The sequence below is a fragment of the Schistocerca nitens genome, chromosome 4, assembly GCF_023898315.1.
Source record: "Schistocerca nitens isolate TAMUIC-IGC-003100 chromosome 4, iqSchNite1.1, whole genome shotgun sequence".
Classification (NCBI taxonomy): domain Eukaryota; kingdom Metazoa; phylum Arthropoda; class Insecta; order Orthoptera; family Acrididae; genus Schistocerca; species Schistocerca nitens.
Window position 1 is genome coordinate 957,735,529 of NC_064617.1, and position 23,907 is coordinate 957,759,435.

The window sequence follows — 23,907 nt, forward strand, 5'->3', positions numbered from 1 at the left end:
CTAGTACAGTGTATATCCACCTTTCGCAGCAATGCAGGCTGCTATTCTCCCATGGAGACGATCGTAGAGATGCTGGATGTAGTCCTGTGGAACGGCTTGCCATGCCATTTCCACCTGGCGCCTCAGTTGGACCAGCGTTCGTGCTGGACGTGCAGACCACGTGAGACGACGCTTCATCCAGTCCCAAACATGCTCAATGGGGGACAGATCCGGAGATCTTGCTGGCCAGGGTAGTTGACTTACACCTTCTAGAGCACGTTGGGTGGCACGGGATACATGCGGACGTGCATTGTCCTGTTGGAACAGCAAGTTCCCTTGCCGGTCTAGGAATGGTAGAACGATGGGTTCGATGACGGTTTGGATGTACCGTGCACTATTCAGTGTCCCCTCGACGATCACCAGTGGTGTACGGCCAGTGTAGGAGATCGCTCCCCACACCATGATGCCGGGTGTTGGCCCTGTGTGCCTCGGTCGTATGCAGTCCTGATTGTGGCGCTCACCTGCACGGCGCCAAACACGCATACGACCATCATTGGCACCAAGGCAGAAGCGATTCTCATCGCTGAAGACGACACGTCTCCATTCGTCCCTCCATTCACGCCTGTCGCGACACCACTGGAGGCGGGCTGAACGATGTTGGGGCGTGAGCGGAAGACGGCCTAACGGTGTGCGGGACCGTAGCCCAGCTTCATGAAGACGGTTGCGAATGGTCCTCGCCGATACCCCAGGAGCAACAGTGTCCCTAATTTGCTGGGAAGTGGCGGTGCGGTCCCCTACGGCACTGCGTAGGATCCTACGGTCTTGGCATGCATCCGTGCGTCGCTGCGGTCCGGTCCCAGGTCGACGGGCACGTGCACCTTCCGCCGACCACTGGCGACAACATCGATGTACTGTGGAGACCCCACGCCCCACGTGTTGAGCAATTCGGCGGTACGTCCACCCGGCATCCCGCATGCTCACTATACGCCCTCGCTCAAAGTCCGTCAACTGCACATACGGTTCACGTCCACGCTGTCGCGGCATGCTACCAGTGTTAAAGACTGCGATGGAGCTCCGTATGCCACGGCAAACTGGCTGACACTGACGGCGGCGGTGCACAAATGCTGCGCAGCTAGCGCCATTCGACGGCCAACACCGCGGTTCCTGGTGTGTCCGCTGTGCCGTGCGTGTGATCATTGCTTGTACAGCCCTCTAGCAGTGTCCGGAGCAAGTATGGTGGGTCTGACACACCGGTGTCAATGTGTTCTTTTTTCCATTTCCAAGAGTGTATGAAGATACTGATCCCACGTTCTGTGATTCTGATGCCAATAAAGTCGACACAATTTATTGATTTCCTTCATCCATCTCTCTGAAGCGTTAGATTGAGGGTGAAAAAGTGAAATGAAAATTGGTTTAATCTTACGACGCCGTAGAATACGAAGCCAAATTTTAGAGCGAAACTGTGATCCATTATCTGATACAACCTTATCAACATGACCCACTTCTTTAAGAAAATGTTTGATGAAAGCATTAGATACTGAACGAGCTGTTGCTTTGCGTAAAGGTGTAAGACACACATATTTTGATGTCAATTCCACTGCTACCAAAATGTATGCAAAACCATTAGTAGAACGAACCACTGGACTGAACAAATCGACTGCAACCATGTCCTTTAATTTCGCTGGAATGATAGGAAGCAACGGTGCCCCGTGAGAAATAGTTGGCGGCTTAGCCTCTTGACATAATTTGCATTTGGCAAGAACAGATCGAATACGTTTTTCCATATTACTGAAGTAGCAATTTTCTCGTAATTTATGAAAGCATTTTCTGGGACCAAAGTGTGCATAACTGAAACGTGTATACCAAATCAATTTATTAACCCACTCATCAGGAATACAAACTAACCAAACAGAGTTGTCGACCGATTTTCGTTTAAAAAGAATATCATTGCGAACTAAATAATACTGTCTAATCGCTACGCTTTCCTTTCTCCTCCACTTCTCCTTAATGTCCTTCCAGATTGGATCCTTATTTTGCTCCTTAGTGATGTCCTGGAGGAAGACGAAATAAAATTCTCAAACGCAACACCTTGAGTATACATCAAACAATAATTGTTTTCTTTGCAGTCCTCCTCAGCACTTTGTTTCAAAACCATAGGTGCACGTGATAAAGCATCAGCAATAATATTTGAAGAACCCTGTATGTAAACAATACTAAAATCAATTTCCTGTGGATACAGCGCCCATCGTGACAATCTTCCACGTGTTAATTTTGTTGACATAAGAAATTCCAGAGCTCGATGATCGGTGTAAATCTTAGTATGTCTGCCATACAAAAATATGCGAAATTTTGTGAAAGCCCAAACAGCCAAGGCTTCAAGTTCCGTAATCGAATAATTCTTTTCTGATTTAGAGAGAACACGACTTCCAAATGCAATATTTTTCTGTACTACAACGACATTTTCTTCTATCTCTTGAAATAAATGTGCACCTAGGCCTTTGTATGATGAGTCCGTCGCCAAACAAAAATCTTTAGATAAATCCGGATGTGAAAGAAGTGGAGCAGCAACTAAAGCATCACGAAGTTGTTCAAATTCTGGTTGAGCTTCTTCATCCCAACACCAATTAGAATTCTTTCCAGATAGTTCACATAAACGAGGTGTGGCCAAATCGTCCAATCTAACAAAGCGTCTAAGAAAATTACAGACACCAAGGAAACTACGAACATCACGTTTTGTGGTAGGAACAGCATAATTACGAATAGCGTCTAGTTTCTCTGGATCAGGAAGAATCCGTGCGAGCTCTGATTTACCTTATTTTATCTTGGTGATCGTTCCTCCCTATGTAAGTCTGTGTCAAAAAAATATTTTCGCTTTCGGCGGAGAAAGTTGGTGATTGGAATTTCGTGAGAAGATTCCGTCGCAACGAAAAACGCCTTTCTTTTAATGATGTGCATCGCAAATCCTGCATCATTTCTGTGACACTCTCTCCCATATTTCGCGATAATACAAAACGTGCTGCCTTTCTTTGAACTCTTTCGATGTACTCCGTCAGTCCTATCTGGTAAGGATCCCACACCGCGCAGCAGTATTCTAAAAGAGGACGGACAAGCGTAGTGCAGGCAGTCTCCTTAGTAGGTCTGTTACATTTTCTGAGTGTCCTGCCGCTAAAACGCAGTCTTTGGTTAGCCTTCCTCACAACATTTTCTGTGTGTTCCTTCCAATTTAAATTGTTCGTAATTGTAATACCTATGTATTTAGTTGAATTTACGGCTTTTAGATTAGACTGATTCATCGTGTAACCGAAGTTTAACGCGTTCCTTTTAGCACTCACGTGAATGACCTCACACTTTTCGTTATTTAAGGTCAACTGCCACTTTTAGCACCATTCAGATATTTCCTCTAAATCGTTTTGCAGTTTGTTTTATCTTCTGATGACTTTATTAGTCGATAAACGACAGCGTCATCTGCAAACAACCGAAGACGGTTGCTCAGATTGTCTCCCAAATCGTTTATACAGATAAGGAACAGCATAGGGCTTATAACACTACCTTGGGGAACGCCAGAAATCACTTCTGTTTTAGTCGATGACTTTCCGTCAATTACAATGAACTGTGACCTCTCTGACAGGAAATCACAAATCCAGTCACATAACTGAGACGATATTCCATAAGCACGCAATTTCACTACGAGCCGCTTGTGTGGTACAGTGTCAAAAGCCTTCTGGAAATCCAGAAATACGGAATCGATCGGAAATCCCTTGTCAATAGCACTCAACACTTCATGTGAATAAAGAGCTAGTTGTGTTTCACAGGAACGATGTTTTCTAAACCCATGTTGACTGTGTGTCGATAGACCGTTTTCTTCGAGGTTATTCATAAAGTTCGAACACAACATATGTTCTAAAATCCTGCTGCATATCGACGTTAACGATATGGGCCTGTAATTTAGTGGATTACTCCTACTACTTTTCTTGAATATTGGTGTGACTTGTGCAATTTTCCAGTCTTTGGGTACGGATCTTTCGTCGAGCGAACGGTTGTATATGATTGTTAAGTATGGAGCTAATGCATCAGCATACTCCGAAAGGAACCTAATTGGTATACAGTCTGGACCAGACGACTTGTTTTTATTAAGTGATATAAGTTGCGTCACTACTCCGAGGATATTTACTTCTATGTTACTCATGTTGGCAGCTGTTCTCGATTCGAATTCTGGAATATTTACTTCGTCTTCTTTTGTGAAGGCATTCCGGAAGGCTGTGTTTATTAACTCTGCTTTGGCAGCACCGACCATCTTTCCATCTGACGTAAACTTATTGCAAAATGTTTGGGAAAATTTTGTGGTTTCATTATCATAATGCTGAACCATAGCATCCTTCTTTCACTTGAACTTTAACGTACACTACTGCTGTGATGTACTAGGGTCGTTCCGAAAGTAATGCCTCCTATTTTTATTCAAGGAAAATGCAGGAGATACATAAATCACAATAGCACAGCTAAATAGAGCAAACATTTCAGCTTCAGACTTTTGCCAACGATGAACCAGTCTGCATGTCGCGCTTGTAAAACTTGGAACCGGCTGATGCTAACCGCCTCGTTACAACTTTGACAACAACATCCGAGTCTTGAAAATGCTGGCCACGTAGTCCAGATGGCCAAAGAGATGGAAGTCTGAAGCTGCTAAATCGCGATGGTACGGTGAATGTGATAAGACAGTCCTGCCCAATTTTGCATGGTCACAGAACTCGTGTGGGGCCTGGCGTTATTATGTTTCAGGTGAAAGTTGGTCTTCTTCTCTGGCCTTACCCTCGAAATTCGGACTTTCAACTTAGTCGGTGTCGTCCTGTAGCGTGCTGAATTGACAGTTTCTCCAGGCTCCAGGGCAACCAAATGAACGATACGCGGCTATTCCCGAAGACTGTGCGCATCACTTTGCCTACAGACGGCTGTGTCTTGAATTTCTTCTTTGATGGAGAATTCGCATGTCGCCATTCTACGGACACCAAGTCTCATCTCCGGTCACGACCCTGTTCAGAAAATTTTCACCTTCAGCTTCATATTGATCCAGCAGGTCCTGACAAATTTGCATTCGATAAGTTTTTTGTTCTTCTGTAAGCATCCGAGGCACCCATCTCACACAGACTTGCAATGACCAAGACGTTCCAACATTGGCTCTGAGCACTATGGGACAACTTCTAAGGTCATCAGTCCCCTTGAACTTAGAACTACTTAAACCTAAGGACACGCATCCACGCCCGAGGCAGGATTCGAACCTGTGACCGTAGCGGTCGCGCGGCTCCAGACTGTAGCGCCTAGAACCGCTCGGCCAGCCGACATTGAGCTTTGCACACAATTCTCTGGTCGTTATACGCCGATCAGCAGGTATGAGTTGATCAAGACGCTGTTCTTTACGAGAGATGGCAGCTGTGCAGGGTCGAGCGGGCCGTGGCTTCTCATGCACACCATTTTCACCACCTTTTATGCTGTACCCATCGCCTCACATTGCTCATATCAATTGTATAGTCTCAAATGTACAAATGTGTGTGAATTCCTAATGGACCAAACTGCTTACTTCAGCAAGCATCGATAGATTTCAATTGGCGCAGTTTCTTCACCAGTGAGGAACTCAATCACACATCGCTGTTTTATACGCGCGTCCATATCAGACTTCATTTTGAACACTCCTCTGCTGGAAGCAACTACCGCAGAAGAATGGAACCACCTGCAAAGGGAAGAGGAAGGTGCAAGCAATATACCATCTGGCGCGGACATCCAGAGTCACCACAAAAAAATAGGAGGCATTACTTTCGGTACGACCCTCGAATATCAATTCATTAACCACATTTAGTATTAATTCTAGCTGCATAATCATTCAGCTGGAACAATGCTGCCTGGAACGCTCAGCATTCTCTAACAATGGTTTGGTATAGCTTCTTTTATTTGCACATTACATCATCGTATTAAAAGTGATCCATACTCTTATTCGTATTTTGGTATTATTCTCCGGGACTCTAATTTCGCCATATACAATGGACCCTTGAAAAACGCAATGAGTCTTGAGAATTAGGGGAAGGAACATACTTCAGTGCCAAAGTGTGCAATGTCATGCTAAGTTCAACTGTAATTTATTTTATGAACTTCTACGTTAATCAGACGTGCAACGTCGACTCGATGACATAGGGGAAATGTGTCAATACACAGGGTGGGCGAGAAGTCCCTGTAACTCTTGTATTAGATTAGATTAGATTAGATTTCCTTTCCTTTCATTCCAACTGATCCGTAGCGAGGAAGTCCTCCAGGATGCAGAACATGTCAGAAAAACAACAATACATGACATATATTTACAAGTCAAACAAATAAGCTAATGTGCCACTCCTCAAGTCCCAAGTGGAATGATCATTTTTTAATGAACACTATTTGAAAGAATCATTTTACAAACACTAATATACTGAAATTAAAATAAAAAAGTTTTTATTTATTTATACGGTAATAAACATGTAATAGAACTACTATAATACTTATTTACAATGAACACATTACTGCACTGAAATTGTGCAGAAGTTGTATTGTACTTTTATGCACACATACACACTCACACAAATCAGTTGGTTCTACTGAGAAATTCATTAATGGAATAGAAGGAGTTGACCACCAACAAATCTTTTAGGCTTCTCTTAAACTGAATTTCAGTGGTTGTTAAGCTTTTTATGGCTGCTGGCAAGTTACTGAAAATGTGTGTTCCTGAATAATGCACATCTTTTTGTACAAGAGTAAGTGACTTTAAATCCTTGTGAAGATTATTCTTATTTCTAGTATTGATTCCATGAATTGAGCTGTTGGTTTGAAAAAGTGATGTATTTTTAATGACAAATTTCAGTAAGGAATAAATATATTAGGAAGCAGTAGTTACTATCCCTAGTTCCCTAAACAGGCTTCTGCAGGATGTTCTTGAGTTCACACCACATATAACTCTTACTGCACGTTCTTGTGCCTGGAAAACTTTAGCTTTGTTTAATTACCCAAAAGATAATCCCACATGACATTATGGAATGAAAGTAAGAATAGTATGCCAGCTTTTTCATTTTTATATCCCCTGTGTCTGACAAAATTCGCATTGCAAATAGAGATTTGTTAAGATGCTTCAGCAGTTCTGTGGTGTGCTCCTGCCAGATGAATTTATTATCAAGCAGCAATCCCAAGAATTTAACACTGTCCACTTCTTCTATCTGCTTGTCATCGTATGTCAGGCATATACTCGTGGGACACCTCTTACAAGTTCTGATCTGCATGTAATGTGAAAGTGGGGAGGAGTATAAATTGTAGAGCGAGACAAAGGGATGTATACAGTAAGCAGGTTAAAATGGATATGGCTTGCAGTGGGTAAAACAGAGATGAAGAGCCTTACACAACTGTATAAAACCATTCTTTGGACTAGCGACCGCAAAAACAAAAACGACAATGAAATGTATACATTACTGTGTTTCGCTGCTGATTGTAGCAATAAACTAAACATTAAATTTAAGAGTTTCAATGAAGATAGTCTTCAGTGGATTGCCAGGACTTGCACAATAGACTGTTCTTTATTTTAGACTTAAACTGCGCCACATCATCTACATAATATTTAGTGTGATATGGTAGGTTGTTGAATATACATGTGCCCATGTATGTGACCCCTTTTCTGTATTATTGTTAGCGCCTTGAAATTTTTGTAAAGGTTGTGTCTGGTTCATATTTTATGTTCTTACTCCCAAGAATATAACTTTTTTAAAAATGAGATATATTAGTAAGGACAAAGGAGATTAGTGATTGTATATATATAAATTGTGAAGTAGTTGTCAAAATATACAGTTTTTTTAAAGATGTTTGTAAGACGGTCTAGAATTAAACCAAATATACAAGGGTTGTCCAGAAAGTAAGTTCCGATCGGTCGCGAAATGGAAACCACAGTGAACACCAGAAGCGTTTTATTTGCAGCAGTTAGGTACACTTTCCATCTACTTCTCTACACAGTCGCCGCTCCAACTTCGAGTTTTGTCGTAGTGTTGGATTAACTTTCGAGTATCCTCGTCATAGAAAGCAGCCGCCTGTGCTGTCGGCCAGTTATCTGCACTGGTCTGCAGCTCGTTGTCTGTGGAAAATTTTTGTCTTCAAAGCCAGCGGTTCTTGTGAGCAGAGATGAGACTCAGGGGGAGCCAGTTACGGACTGTATTGTGGGTGATCAATCACTTCTCATCGGAAAAGCTGCAGGAGCGTCTTCATTGCCCCTACAGTGTGCGGCCGAGAATTGGCATGAAGAAGGAACTGCTCGACAGTTGTGTTATGTGGGCTGCATGACACAGGCGGAATCTCTAACCAGGCCGTCACACTTGGCGAGAGACGCTATTCCCTATGCATCTTTACGTGCTCACTGTTCACTCAGAACTGAAAAGAGCGACGCGACACGATCGATGGGCATATTAGAGACACTGACCAACACATCTGTGCAAAGCTTTACCGGGTTCTCCCAGTGGTTTCCATTTCACGACCGATCGGAACTTATTTTCTGGACAACCCTCGTAATGCTATTTACATGCTTCTATGTTCTCAAATTACGGTCCTTCTACGGTGAGTCTTCCCAGAAAATTATTTCATAATTAATTAGTGAGTGTCAACAGGAGGAATAAACCAGTTTATTCAGTTTTAAAACACCTATAGCAGCAATCATGCATACTCAAAACAGCTGAACTGTGAAGTTTTATTAATTCTAGAAGGTGAGGTTTACCGTTAAGGTTGGCATCTATTTGTAGCGCTAAAACTTAGCGTACTGTACTTGTTATATTTCATCTAGGATCATTTAAGTACATCAGAAACAACAGAGTACCCAAAATCGAATCTTGGGTTAATCAAGTCTGATTTCTTCAAATAGTGGATGCTTATGTTTTATCGTTGATATGGAACTCTTTTCGCGCTGTTTCTGTCATTCGGATAAGATACAAACAAACATTATCCGAGCAGACCTTGAAGGACCAACGCTACCGACCACTTAAGCCGTTGGCACACGGACCGTGCATCTGAACGTTGAGCGTTGAGCGTGCCGAGTTTCTGACGTCATAGCGTGGAATAGCACGTTCGGGAGTCTTTCCGAACGTGCAGAGCAATATCTGGCATGTCAAATACTCTGAGCGCGCGTCTGAGCCTTGACCAATGAGATGGCACAAAGCCACCTACGTCACAAGCACGCCGTCTCCCTTCAGTACAGGGCTGTGAGGCGCCATATTGGCGTTCATTTCAAGTCTATACGTGTATATGCCGCTTCTGAGCACCAGCAAATTGAGGATCACTGGAAAACCCTTTGATAATTGTGTGATTCGTTCCAATAAAATAATGAGAAACATCATATTCGTGGCAAAAGAATTATTGTAACTTGCGTATTATGACAGTAGGCTATTTGAAGGTAGCGGCACACAGAAGAGCCACACAAAACGCATTGTTCTTGGTACAATTTGTTATAATTAAATTTCAGTTAGTATCATATCTACGATTAAAGTTTTCAGCAATTGGTAAGATTCTATAATTAGATCAGAAAAGGCAGACGTTGGTTTAGCGTAATGAGTAGCGTCACAGCCGGCACGGTAGCTCAGCGTGTTCGGTCAGAGGGTTAGCTGCCCTCTGTAATAAAAAAAACTGAGTTAATAGATCAACAACGAACTCAAAAGGATGTCTTACGACGTCCGCCCCGATCAGATTCAACGAACAAAAGCGAACAAACTGAGATTAAAAAAAAAAAAGTAGCGTCACTGTCCCTCAATGTGTCATTTTGTTGGGGCGGTGGTTCGCGTCTTGACACAGCCAAATTTTTTTCCTAACATTCGCGTTTTCATTAGGTTCTGATACTTTATTATTAGTTTAATATAAGTATATACTATAATATTTGATGTTATGTAAATATAAGTTCACCTTTTTTGAGGGGTGACTTTGTTCGATTGGATTAATCTAAAGGACAGCTTGCGCTAGTTGTATTACGATATTTTGTTCCTTTTTCTTTTACGCTTCGTAATTCACATGTTGCAAAGATTCTGCTGTTGGGTAGGAACAGTGATCAAGTAAGACTGACCTTGGGATTTTACTAAAATGTGGGAATGATGAAATAATGTTTATCTTATGCGGAGAAGTATTCCACATTCGTAACGCAGTGTTTGTAACGGAACTTTTATAAGCCTGTGTGTCTATTGATTGGACATGGTACTTTCCTTTTCGTGGACGATGGAGGAAAAGTGCGTTTTAATAGAGCTAACGTGGGAATTTCACGCGCGCCCGTTGACTAGAGAATGTGATTTACGAACTAGAAACATCCCTCAACTGCCGCTGGAGTGCGTTGCGATCGCGTATACCACGTTGGGGCCCACGTACCGTATGCACAAGTCGCATCGTCCCTGAACGTTCAGCAGCACATTGAACTTGGCATGCTCAACGCTAACGTTCGACAGCACGGTCCGTGTGCCGAAGCCTTTACCGTGTCGTTTTCAGCCTCTAGGCCTCACCGGATGCGAATACGGAGGGGCATGACGGACTGATGACTCCGTAGTTTGGTCCCTTTACTCGACAAACCAACCAACCAACGGACCGACATGTGGTCAGTACAATGCTTTCTCGGTCATTGTCAGTTTTCATGACCGATGCCGCTACTTCTCAATCAAGTAACCCCTCGATTGGCCTCACAAGGCTCACCGTACCCTGCTGGTCAACAGCACAAGTCAGATACGGACGGTCACCCATCCAAGTTCTAGCCGAGCCCGACAGCGCTTAACTTTGATGATCTGACGTGAACAGGCGTTCCACTCCGGCAAGGCAGTTGGCATTCAGGTAAGATGAAAATAAATAAAACATATGACCCTGCTGTGTGTACTATGAGGGTCACTCCAAAAGAAATGCAACAATTTTTTTTAAATCCATCTTTTATTCTACATGTCTGAAAGTTTTACAGTGTGTAGATACATCCTTTAGAAACAATATTCTCATTTCTCCACATAATTTCCATCCCTCTCAACTGCCTTACGCCATCTTGGGACCAGCGCCTGTATACCCGCATGGTAAAATTCTGGACCATCCAGTTGGAGCCAAAGTTTGGAAGGGTGCATAAGTGAGTCATCATCTTTAAACCTTGTTCCACGGAGAGAGTCTTTCAGTTTCCCAAAGAGATGATAGTCACATGGAGCCAGGTCAGGACTGTAAGGCGGGTGTTTCAGTGTTGTCCATCCGAGTTTTGTGATCGCTTCCATGGTTTTTTGACTGGAATGTGGCCGTGCATTGTCGTGCAACAGCAAAACATCCTGCTTTTGCCGATGTGGTCGAACACAACTCAGTCGAGCTTGAAGTTTCTTCAGCGTCGTCACATATGCATCCACTTGGCATGATGTCCACAAGCAAGAGACCTTCGGAATCGAAAAACACCGTAGCCATAACTTTTCCAGCAGAAGGTGTGGTTTTGAATTTTTTTCTTTGGTGAATTTGCATGATGCCACTCCATGATTGCCTCTTTGTCTCTGGTGAAAAATGATGGAGCCATGTTTCATCACCTGTCACAATTCTTCCAAGAAATTCATCTCCACCATTCTCGTACTGTTCCGAAAGTTCGCAGCATACCATTTTCCTTGTTTCTTTGTGATCCACTGTCAACATCCTGGAAACCCACCTGGCACAAACGTTTCTTAACGCCAACACTTTCAGTATTCTGCAAACACTTCCTTCCAATATTCCAACGTAGCCTGACAATTCGTTCACTGTGATGCGTCTGTCAGCAGTCACCATTCGTTAACTCTCTGCACATTGTCTGGAGCGTGTGCATACGAGGCCTGCCGCTGCGAGAACAATCCTCAATATTGCCGTGCCCGCATCACGTAACCTGCTTGCCCACCGACTAACTGTACTGCGATCGACAGCAGCACCTCCATACACCTTTTTCAACATCTTATGGATGTTCCCCACTGTCTAGTTTTTACAGCACAGGAATTCTATGACAGCACGTTGCTTCTGACGAACGTCGAGTGTAGTAGCCATCTTGAAGACATGCTGTGATGGCGCCACTCACGGGAACAGATTGAACTAAGTTTGAAAACAAGCGGGAAGGATGTATCTACACACTGTAAAACTTTCACACATGCAAAATGAAAACTGTATTTTTACAAAAGTAGTGTCCATTTCTTTTGGAGTGACCCTCGTATTTTATAATAACAAGTTTTAGTGGCATATAAATCGCAGAAGTTCGAAGGAAAACCACCTCTTGCATGCTGTACAGTTATTTTTCTATTTTATTTGCGCACCGAGACGTGTTTTGCCCTATTTACAAGGCCTTTTCAGTGGGTGTCAAATCAGTGTCTAATTCGTGGTTCTAAGAGAAACAGCTTTCTGTCGTCTGGGAATGGTTGAAAGCTTCTTGCGTTCTCTCTATTTTCGAAACTTAGTACTGTAACTGACATTTTCTGTGTCCAGACGTGAATGGAGCAGCTTTTTTCTAGTGTTACATTTTTTAATGTTACGAGTACTCTGGTTCCTAACAACATATTTCTTGTACCAATTACAGTATTGTGATGGTTTTGTCAGTATGCTCACTTTTTAGAGGATTGCCTGTAGATGATGGCTTAAACAACAGCAAAGAAAGCCGTTTATTTTGCATGCATAATGTGTTAGGTTATTTCTGTATGGCAAGAGGATAAGCAGGTCCAAAATTTAACTAAACTACTCGGGACACATTAAAAGCTACAAGTTTTAAATTTCTCCAAAACGATTTTGTGATTTGAACTGTCAAATATTTTAGACAGGTCACAAAAAATGGTGATGAGTATGTATCATAAAATGTAATATACTAAAGATACATTAATACTTCGATCACGATTATATTTCGGTTTGTTGCAGGGAAGAAAAACAGGTATTAGAGATTTTCCACTCCACTGAATAACAGAAGGTAGACTGCTGCAAAGACAAATCGTAATTCAGAAAGAATTTTCAGTCTGCATTAAGTGTGAATTGATCTGAAACTTTGTGGCACATTAAAACTACCAGACTGGGGCTCGAATTTAAGACTTTGGCTTTTCGCAAGGTAGTAGTCTACCGACTGGACTATCGAAACACGACTCTCGACCCTGGTGGGCAGAACATTTGCCCAAGGTGCCATGTTCGAGTCCTGGTCCACATACGATAAATATCCACAACATAACCTCATGTCTCAACTACACTCAACATTAATACCCTCAATGTATACAGTTAAAATCGACGTCGTAGAGGCTCGCAGCTCGAGATTCAGAGGTCGCGAGGTTGGTGCTACAAGGTCCCTGGGACATTGAAACTCAGCGTCACTACGGATGTGGCCGTAGTAAATGTGATCAGCGAGTGGCCGATAATGGAACTTCGCAAATGACGGGATAATATACCCAAAACTGCAGCTGGCTGTATCACAGTATAACACTATCATTACACTCTACGCCGTTTTCAGACCTTAACAGAAAGGAGATTGTGAAATGAACACTCCTTTCCATCCGGCTCTAGGCGTTCATGCTGTTGCAATTCCACTTATTGTAAAGAAAACCACGGTAAACTAAAGAAAAAACTGAAAATAAAAATCACCATATATGTGTGTGTCCACTCGAAAACGTGTGGCTTGTCATGTGATTCTTAGAAAGAGTGAATCGCATGAAATGAAAAGCAATTCTACATAGTACTTTTTTGCTTGAATATAATCGTGGTCGAAACAGTATACGGTGAAGCAGTTGATAAACTTAATTTTTTTTCATATTAACAGAATCTTCCGTCGGTTCTTGATAGAACAACATTATAATAAATGAAAAGCACCAGTTTGCTTTTGTTCTACGTTATTACTTTTATTGTTAACACAACTCAACAATTCCCCTTTCCCCTCTCGTAAACTTCATTACTTCCCACACTCTCTCTTCCTATATATTCCCATTTTCCTGTATTCATTAAGTTGTTTTATTTGTTGAAGTTGTCTTTGTATTCCACATAGACTGTAGTTTCAATAGTTAAGGCTTCCTTTTAACTTTTACTTGTATTACTGTCCATGTTTGACACCCCTTGTAGTTGTCTCATCAAATACTGTTCATATTTTACTTTGCTCATTTATTTAATGAAAACTGGTACACAGCCACTGCTTTGATTATAATGTTAATGTTAAAATGAAGTACCACCACACTCTCAAACTGTAGGTTCCCTCAAACACCTCCATTTTCCTGAATTTATTAATTTATGTTTATCTTATTGATATTGCTTAAGTTCCTTATGTATTCTGTATTTACATTGACAACTGTCTCTTCTTTTAATTGGTTGTATATCACTCTCCATGTTTCATACCTCCTGATGCAGCCTAGTCTAGTACTAATTTTATTTTATTTTATTAGTTTTGTTTATTAATAGAAGCTGTTATGTAGGCATGCTATTCCCATTTTGTACTAAAGGTTTTCCTGTCAACTCCATTGTTGTTTATGTACTGTTCAGTTTTTACTGTTTCATTGCAAAGATGTTACTTACTGTATGTTTCTACTTCAGTCTAGATGTGTTACTTATCTTCCAATGTTGTCTGCTAACATTTAACTTCTTTGGTGACAATACTCTGAAGATGGCCTTGTAAGCCGAAAACCGGTTAACAATAAAAGTAATATTGTTGAACAAAAGCAAACTGGTGCTTTTCATTTATTAATTTTTTTCCTCTGTACATAGAAATGTGCTGATGGAACCAAAATTCTTAAATTATTACAACGCCTATTCTCCTTCGGTCGGAGTCAAATGTGTTCCCTCCAGCCTTGATACGGTTTCCTTGACGTGACATCTTTTTTCGTGCAGGTTGTCCTGGCAATATACTTCCAAATGGCTTCATCAGGAAAAGATGTCTCATCGCTGGGCTGGCTTCCTGTAACGACATTCGTCATGTACATTGCCGTCTACCCACCTGGTAAGTCTCCCTGACATCAGCCACTGATTCAGCAATTATACTATTCTGAAAACTCTATATTTCGCATATGATATGGTTTCTGGTTAATCTGCAGACCAGTCATAGTAGTCTGCCGGTATGTCATAGTAATTTTGTTCGTCTGTACACAATGTATTCATTCCGTGTCTTCATTCAGGTCGTTAGAGAGGACAAAAAGTTCCAAACCGAGTTTAATCACATTCTTTGTACACCATTATTATGATACTCATCTTGCTGTACATACAAGATCGCTTAATTAATTATACAGGATTACTGAAATAAATATGTCATATATGTGAGCTACTTAACATTACAGATGCTTCTTTCTCTTATTTTTTAAGTAAATTGCATTCACATTTCCATACATTATGTAGTACGTATCTTCTTGTAATTGTGCCACTCTTATTTGATAGTATTACTTCATGAGTTGTTGTTTCCTTGGTCTTATGATTCGAAGTACTGTACATCTTTCACATTAGTGGCAGCTCACTTTCTTACTGTGTTCAGCCTACATGGGTACTGAGAAAAGTTCTTAGGTCCATCAATGATAATATATCCTCAATATAATGCTGAGATGAGAACATTACACAAACTCTTTTTAAAGTAAGTTTTTATGTATATCAACGCAAACTGCTAAAAACTTCATTATACTGCAACTAACTTCGACTTTCTATTTCATAATCTGGCAGACTTAAAAAGTTCAAAATGATTTATTCCACATATTCTGTGTTATACTTCAGAAATCTTTGCACCTACACTTAATGCTCTGAACTCTGAACTAGGGATGCATACATTTGGTGGTGTACATACATTTATTTATTAATACGGTGTACCACAACTTTAAAGTACTCCAGTCATTCACTGACTGAGTATGGAGGATGTTGCTCATTAGTAATTCAGTAGGCACATTCACGCGAGATAATTTCATCGCCGATGTGGATAATTTGTTACAAAGGACATTTATTTTACATCAGGTTATCTGAAACATCGGTCTCAAGCAGTTACACGACTGGCCATTAAAACTGCTACACCAACAACAAATGCAGATGATAAACGAGTATTTATTAGACAAATATGTTATACTAAAACTGACATGTGATTACATTTTCACAAAATTTGGGTGCCTTGATACGCCTGGGCATTGAGTTAAACAGAGCTTGGATGGCGTGTATAGGTACAGCTGCCCATGCAGTTTCAACACGATACCACAGTTCATCAAGAGTAGTGACTGGCGTATTGTGGCGAGCCAGTTGCTCGGCCACCATGGACCAGACGTTTTCAATTGGTGAGAGATCTGGAGAATTTGCTGGCCAGAGTAGCAGTCGAACATTTTCTGTATCCACAAAGGCCCGTACAGGACCTGCAACATGCGGCCGTGCATTAGCCTGCTGAAATGTAGGGTTTCGCAGGGGTCGAATGAAGGGTAGAGCTACGGGTCGTAACACATCTGAAATGTAGTGCGAACAAGAGGTGACCGAGACGTGTAACCAATGGCACCTCACACCATCACGCCGGGTGATACGCCAGTTGGCGATGATGAATACACGCTTCCAATGTGCGTTCACCGCGAAGCCGCCAAACATGGATGCGACCATCACGATGCTGTAAACAGAACCTGGATTCATCCGAAAAAATGACGTTTTGCCATTCGTGCACCCAGGTTCGTCGTTGAGTACGCCATCGAAGGCGCTCCTGTCTGTGATGCAGCGTCAAGGGTAAGCGCAGCCATGGTCTCCGAGCTGATAGTCCATGCTGCTGCAAACGTCGTCGAACTGTTCGTGCAGATGGTTGTTGTCGCCATCTGTTGACTCAGGGATGGAGACGTGGCTGCACGATCCGTTACAGCCGTGCGAATAAGATGCCTGTCATCTTGACTGCTAGTGATACGAGGCCGTTGGGATCCAGCACGGCGTTCCGTATTACCCTCCTGAACCCACCGATTCCATATTCTGCTAACGGTCATTAGATCTCGACCAAAGCGAGCAGCAATGTCGCGATACGATAAACTGCAATCGCTATAGGCTACAATCCGACCTTTATCAAAGTCTGAAAGGTGGTGGTACGCATTTCTCCTCCTTACACGAGGCATCACAACAACGTTTCACCAGGCAACGCCGGTCAAATGCTGCTTGTGTATGAGAAATCGGTTGGAAACTTTCCTCATGTGAGTACGTTGTAGGTGTCGCCACCGGCACCAACCTTGTGTGAATGCTCTGAAAAGCTAATCATTTGCATCTCACAGCATCTTCTTCCTGTCGCTTAAATTTCGCGTCTGTAGCACGTCATCTTTGTGGTGTAGCAATTTTAATGGCCACTAGTGTACTTTACATTAACAGTAGTGGGAACATTTCCACAGCGCCTCTCAAGTTCGTTGAGCATTCCTGGTTGGTTGGTTTATTCGGGAGAGGGGACCAAACAGCGGGGTCTTCGGTCCCATCATCGGATAAGGGAAGCAAGTCGTCCGTACCCTTTCAATGGAACTATCTCGGCATTTGCCTGAAGCGATTTGGATAAATCACGATAAACCTATATCAGGATGTCCGGACGCGGTTGTGAACCGTCGTCCTTCCGAAAGCGAGTCCAGTGTGCTAACCACTGAGCCCCCTCGCTCGGTCGAGCATTTCTGTGACGTCGTCACGCCACCTACCATAGACACAGTGGTGATGCAGCGCACAGCTCTTCTCTCGTGTCTCTCTTCCTTTGATGCTCTTTGGTAACGGACTCAGATCGATGAAGTTACGAATTAATTTGCACAAGCTATAATGCGGCCGTAGAGATTTACAATTTAATTATTCTATTTCATTAAGAAATAGCACCGTGTGCATCAGACTACCCAACGCCGTGTTACAACAAAATTTCACATACGTGTAGTAATAATTCTCTTTTACATGTAGAGTCATTATCGATAACTTGAAATTATAGAGGAAGAAAACATCAATGACAATTTTACGGTTGACGTAGGTTTGATAATGTTGAAATATGATGTAGCACTAAATCGTATAACAACTTCGTATCGTAATAAATGTGCTTATCACTCACATGATCATACATGCAAACTAAACTGTTAGTCACGAATCAATCAACATTGAGATTTATATAGACGATACCACAGAGCTAATAAAAATATTAATTTACTATAAAGACTAAACAATATGTTCGTAAAGAAACTTTATACTTTAGTGCCAAGCTTCATTAGTAATCGAAATATACTGTGATAATGAGTTTTGAAAAAAATTGTCAATAAAAGAAGGTAGTTGTCTGAACCGTGTTTAATTCTTAAATTGCAGAGCTTCAACGAAAAATGTTATCGAGAATCTGTTCTGTTGAAACAAATTTGACTTAGTTGGATTGTTACTGTAGACATCGTAGTTCAGTGGCAGATAAACAATTTTCTTATTCTTCTTTATTCCTTCTGTTGTAGTGCTACGTTAAGTATTTCATGATGGCAAACCTCTTCTTCTGGAACCTCCATATATAACCAAGTTATAGCTATTTATCCATACGCTTTTCCCCTATCATCATAAATCCACACAGATGTACTGAGAGCATCACAGAATGACAACGACAGACTGACGCAGACTACCGTAACTCAATGCAGTTACAATAAATAAAATATCTGCCTAACAAATGCATTTCTCTTACTGACATGATTGTATATTTTACATACTTTACTTCTTTTTATTACACATTAAATAGTTTGTGTTGTTTACATCTGAATGAATTAATCACAAAATTATAACATCTGCAATTACTAGTTCGCTCAAACAGATAAATGGCAGCATTTGTGCAAATAATTCCTTAGGCTAGTAACAGGTGACGTTATTTGTTTTGCAGAATGTCGGCTCATACTTGGAAATATCTCAAAATGGACTGTCAATTGAAATTTCAGATATAAGAATGAAAATAATGCTGTTCCTTTACCTCCTTCATAAGCGGATCATTCTCCCGTACGATTCATCCCCCCCCCCCTTCAACTATCTCTCTCTCTCTCTCTCTCTCTCTCTCTCTCTCTATCTCTCTCTCTCTCTCTCTCTTTCCAAACTCTTTGTCACTGGAACCATGAACCTTGCCGAAGTCGGGTGTTCTGCGTGCCTCAGAGTTACAGATAACTGTACAGTAGGTGCATGGATGCAACCGCGACTAGGGAATATCCGTGAAGAGGCCAAACCAATCCGTGGTTTCTGAAGATGGGCAGCAATGTTTTCAGTATTTTCACGGGTAATAATCTGGATGTTTTACTGATATGGACTTCTAACATTAGCTTACATGGATTCTCTATGGTGATACTGTGAACGCCTGAAAACGAGGAGAAACTAGAGCTGTTATTTCTCCCCCCCCCTTCCCCTCCCCCCCCCCACCCCAGGTCATTCAGCTCTACTGTATAATTAAATGATAATGGCATCCTCAATCGTATATGCAAGCAGGGACTACGTAGGAGGAAATCGTCATCAGAAAAAACAAAAATGGCATTTTGCAGGTCGGGGCGTGGAATGTTAGATCACTTAAACGGGCAGGTAGGTTAGAAACTAGTAAAAAGGGAAATGGATGGGCTGAAGTTAGATATAGTGGGAATTAGTGAAGATCGGTGGCAGGAAGGACAGGACTTCTGGTTAAGTGAGTACAGGTTATAAACACAAAATCAGATAAGGGCAATGAAGGAGTAGTCTAACAATGAATAAGAAGCTAGGAATTTGGGTAAGCTGCTTTGGACAGCAAAGTGAACGCATTATCGTAGCCAAGACTCACACAAATTCAACTGCCAGCACAGTAATATAAGTTTATATGGAAACTGCTCTGCAGATGAAAAAGAGATTGAAAGAACGTGTAATGAAATAAAGGAAATTATTCAGATAGTTAAAGGAGACGAAAATGTAATTGTGATGAGTGATTGGAATTCGACTGTAGGGAAAGGAAGACGAGGAAAAATAAGAACATGTACTGACGAAAAGGAAAGACAGGGGGAGCTACCTTGTAGAATTTAGCACAGAACATAATTTAATCATCGCTGACGCATGGTTTAAGAATCATGAAAGAACACTGTATGCGTGGAAGAGTTCTGACGACAGTGGGACGTTTCACATTAATTATATAATGGTAAGAGAGAGATTTAAAAGCAAGTTTTAATCTGTAAGCTATTTTCAGGCTCAGATGCCGATATATATACGTACGTATACGGCCGTCACATGCCTTTCAGACCACACCTTGCTTCCACAAACTGCCTCCATTCCTTTCTGTTATATGTTCGGTGCCTCCAGGGGTCTTCAGCACTCAGGGATGCCAGATCCTTCGCTAGACCGTCCATCCAGCGCTGCCTCACCCGCACTGTGGGGCACCTAGTGTATGGTGTCCAGTCAAGCGCTTTGTTCAACCGTCTTTCGTCTGGCATACAGGCTACACGGCCTGCCCATTGGATTCTTCTACTACTCAGCTTCTGTAGGATTGTTAGTTTTTGCCATGAAAAGATAGACTTCTTCGTCCTTCCTCGTCCTCCATTTCCCATATCTTCCTCACTACCCTTCTTGCAAATATTAATAGTTATTCTTTTTATCGTTTAGTCATGCACCAGATTTCTGAACTCTGACCATAAATTAATGATTGTGGACTGAAGATTAAAACTGAAGAAACTGAAAAATGTAGGACTTTAAGGGTACGGGACCTGGATAATCTGAATCAAAATCAGAGGTCAGAGGGAGTAAGAGGCAACGTTGGACTGAATCAGGGGAAAGGAATATCGTAGAAGATGTATGGACAGTTTGGAGAGACGACATAAGTGAAAGGAGCTGAGGATGACGTAAGTAAAAAGAGAAAGCCTAGTAGAAATAGTTGGCTAATGCAGGATTTATTGAATTTAATTAACGAAAGGACGTTGTATAAAAATGCAGCAAATAAATCAGGCGAAAGGGAGATCTATATGTGAGACTGTGAAAACACAAAATGGCTAAGCAGGAATAGCTACAGGGAAACTGCAAGGCTGAAGGGAATGCTTGTCTAGGGGAAAGATAGATGCTGCCATTAGAAAAATTGAAGAGAGCCTTGAATATAATAGAATCAGCTGTATATGCTCAGATGGCAAGCCAGTACTAAGCAAAGAAAGGAACAGCTGAAAGTTAACGGCTGGTTATGACTGAGGTGCAGGTAGTCACGAAGGTCCGGTGCGGGCTGTCATCATCGTGCGGCAGCGAAGCTTGCTAATTAATGTAGAACCGACTTAAGCTGATAAAAATTAGTTCCAGTTGTGGCCACCAGGTGCAAATCTGGAGCTGTACAATGACTGTGTGACATCAACGCCCCCATTTGACAGGACAATAACATATTATGGAGCCTTGGGAGAGTCAGCCCTGACAAAACTCTACCATCTGGTGAGCAAGATGTATGAGACAGGCGAAATACCCTCAGACTTCAAGAAGAATATAATAATTCCAATCCCAAAGAAAGCAGGTGTTGACAGATGTGAAAATTACCGAACTATCAGTTTAACAAGTCACAGCTGCAAAATACTAACGCGAATTCTTTACAGACGAATGGAAAAACTGGTAGAAGCCGACCTCGGGGAAGATCAGTTTGGATTCCGTAGAAATGTTGGATCACGTGAGGTGACCGTACGACTTATCTTAGAAGAAAGATTAAGGAAAGGCAAAGCTACGTTCCTAGCATTTGTAGACTTAGAGGATGCTTTTGACAATATTGACTGGAATACTCTCTTTCAAATTCTGAAGGTGGCAGGGATAAAATACAGGGAGCGAAAGGCTATTTACAATTTGTACAGAAACCAGATGGCAGTTATAAGAGTCGAGGGACATGAAAGGGAATCAGTGGTTGGGAAGGGAGTGAGACAGAGTTGTAGCCTCTCCCCAATGCTATTCAATCTGTATATTGAGCAATAAGTAAAGGAAACAAAAGAAAAGTTCGGAATAGGTATTAAAATCCACGGAGAAGAAATAAAAACTTTGAGATTCGTCGATGACATTGTAATTCTGTCAGAGACAGCAAAGTACTTGGAATAGCAGTTGAACGGAGTGGACAGTGTCTTGAAAGGAGGGTATAAGATGAACATCAACAAAAGCGAAACGATGATAATGCAATGTAGTCGAATTAAATCGGGTGATGCTGAGGGAATTAGATTAGGAAATGAGACACTTAAAGTAGTAAAGGAGTTTTGCTATTTGGGGAGCAAAATAACTGATGATGGTCGAAGTAGAGAGGATATAAAATGTAGACTGGCCGTGGCAAGGAAAGCGTTTCTGAAGAAGATTAATTTGTTAACATCGAGTATTGATTTAATTGTCAGGAAGTCGTTTCTGAAAGTATTTGTATGGAGTGTAGCCATGTATGGAAGTGAAACATGGACGATAAATAATTTAGGCAAGAAGAGAATAGAAGCTTTCGAAATGTGATGCTACAGAAGAATGCTGAAGATTAGATGGGTAGACCACATAACTAATGAGGAGGTATTGAATAGAATTGGGGAGGAGTTTGTGGCACATCTTGATTAGAAGAAGGGATCGGTTGGTAGGACATGTTCTGAGGCATCAAGGGATCACCAATTTGGTACTGGAGGGCAGCGTGGAGGGTAAAAATCGTAGAGGGAGACCAAGAGATGAATACACTAAACAGATTGAGAAGGATGTAGGTTGCAGTAGGGACTGGGAGATGAAGAAGCTTGCACAGGATAGAGTAGCATGGAGAGCTGCATCAGACCAGTCTCAGGACTGAAGACAACAACAACAACAACAACAACTGTAGAGGATGACTATGACGGAATGAAAACGGATACCAAAGGCGATGCGGAGGGCACGGCTTAAATTATGTGATAAATATTTGTAGTTTTAATGTTGAATTCTGCGGTTAGTGGATAGCGTTCGTGTGCGGACTGCTCGCAGGCTTCGGCGCGCTGCCGTGGGCCGTGATGAGCGAGCTGTTCCCGGCCAACGTGAAGAGCGTGGCGTCGTCGCTGTCGGCGTCGGTGTGCTGGTTCCAGTGCTTCCTCATCACCAAGTTCTTCGCCGACCTGGTGGCCGCCGTCGGAGAGGCGGCGCCCTTCTTCGGCTTCGGCGCCTGCTGCGTCGCGGCCGCCCTCTTCGTCTACTTCCTGCTGCCCGAGACCAAGGGCCGCACCCTCGAGGAGATACAGGACATCCTCAACTCGCGGTAGCCGGCCTCCCCGAGACCGCTGTTGTCCCAAAAACTACTACCCGCTCAGAGGAAGCGTCGACTTTCCGGGTGCACAAACCCAAGACGCTTGTGCGTGTCCAGAGAAAGTGCGTGACTTAAAAACGGTGGACTCCAGAACAAGTTTACTGCGGTGATTTCGTTGGTTGGCTCCAGAAGGTCACCGCGAAACTGGAATGACCTTGGCACATGTGGCAATTCGTACACTGCTATACACTCCCTGGTACCTTTGCTACATCTGATGACTAAATGCTATTCATGCAAATGCTGGAACACTAACTTAAATAAATTATAACTTCTTATCTGTTGCATTTATTGTTGTACTTGGTATCAGTCACTCTGCTTAATAAACAAGTCAACTCAGGTAAGTAGAAATTTTTTGGAAATATATTGCTGGGAAAAAAACTACAACACAAAAAAAAATGTACAGCAATGAAATTTCGAGAATACATTTGTCTAGGTAACATATTTAAGTGCTTGGCATTGTAAGATCACAGTTCAATGTAAGTGCGAGATGGAAATGGAAAAGCAGGATGGCTAGGGCCTCCCGTCGGGTTGACCGTTCGCCTGGTGCAAGGCTTTCGAGTTGACGAGACTTCGGCGACTTGCGTCTCCATGGGGATGAAATGATGATGATAAGGGCAACACAACACCCATTCCCTTCCGGGAATCGAACCCGGGCCGTTGGGTATGAAATTCCGTCGCGCTGACCACTCAGCTACCGGGGGCGGACAAGTCCGAGATAAGCCATCTCAAATGTGGAAAGCTGGTACTTTAATAACCGGTGTCACCGCCAGAATGTT

The 23,907-nt window shown here is 42.2% G+C and overlaps 1 protein-coding gene across 1 annotated transcript in view; it reads left to right on the top strand.

Moving 5' to 3' along the window:
- The window catches only part of LOC126252863 (facilitated trehalose transporter Tret1-like), a 90,901-nt gene extending 67,530 nt beyond the window's left edge, over nt 1-23,371 (top strand). Inside the window, exons 5-6 of the mRNA XM_049953818.1 lie at nt 14,809-14,917; nt 22,816-23,371. Of these exons, the coding sequence (XP_049809775.1) occupies nt 14,809-14,917; nt 22,816-23,087 (381 nt within the window). The 3' untranslated portion in view covers nt 23,088-23,371. The remainder of the gene's footprint in view (nt 1-14,808; nt 14,918-22,815) is intronic.
- Nucleotides 23,372-23,907: the final 536 nt, after the last annotated feature.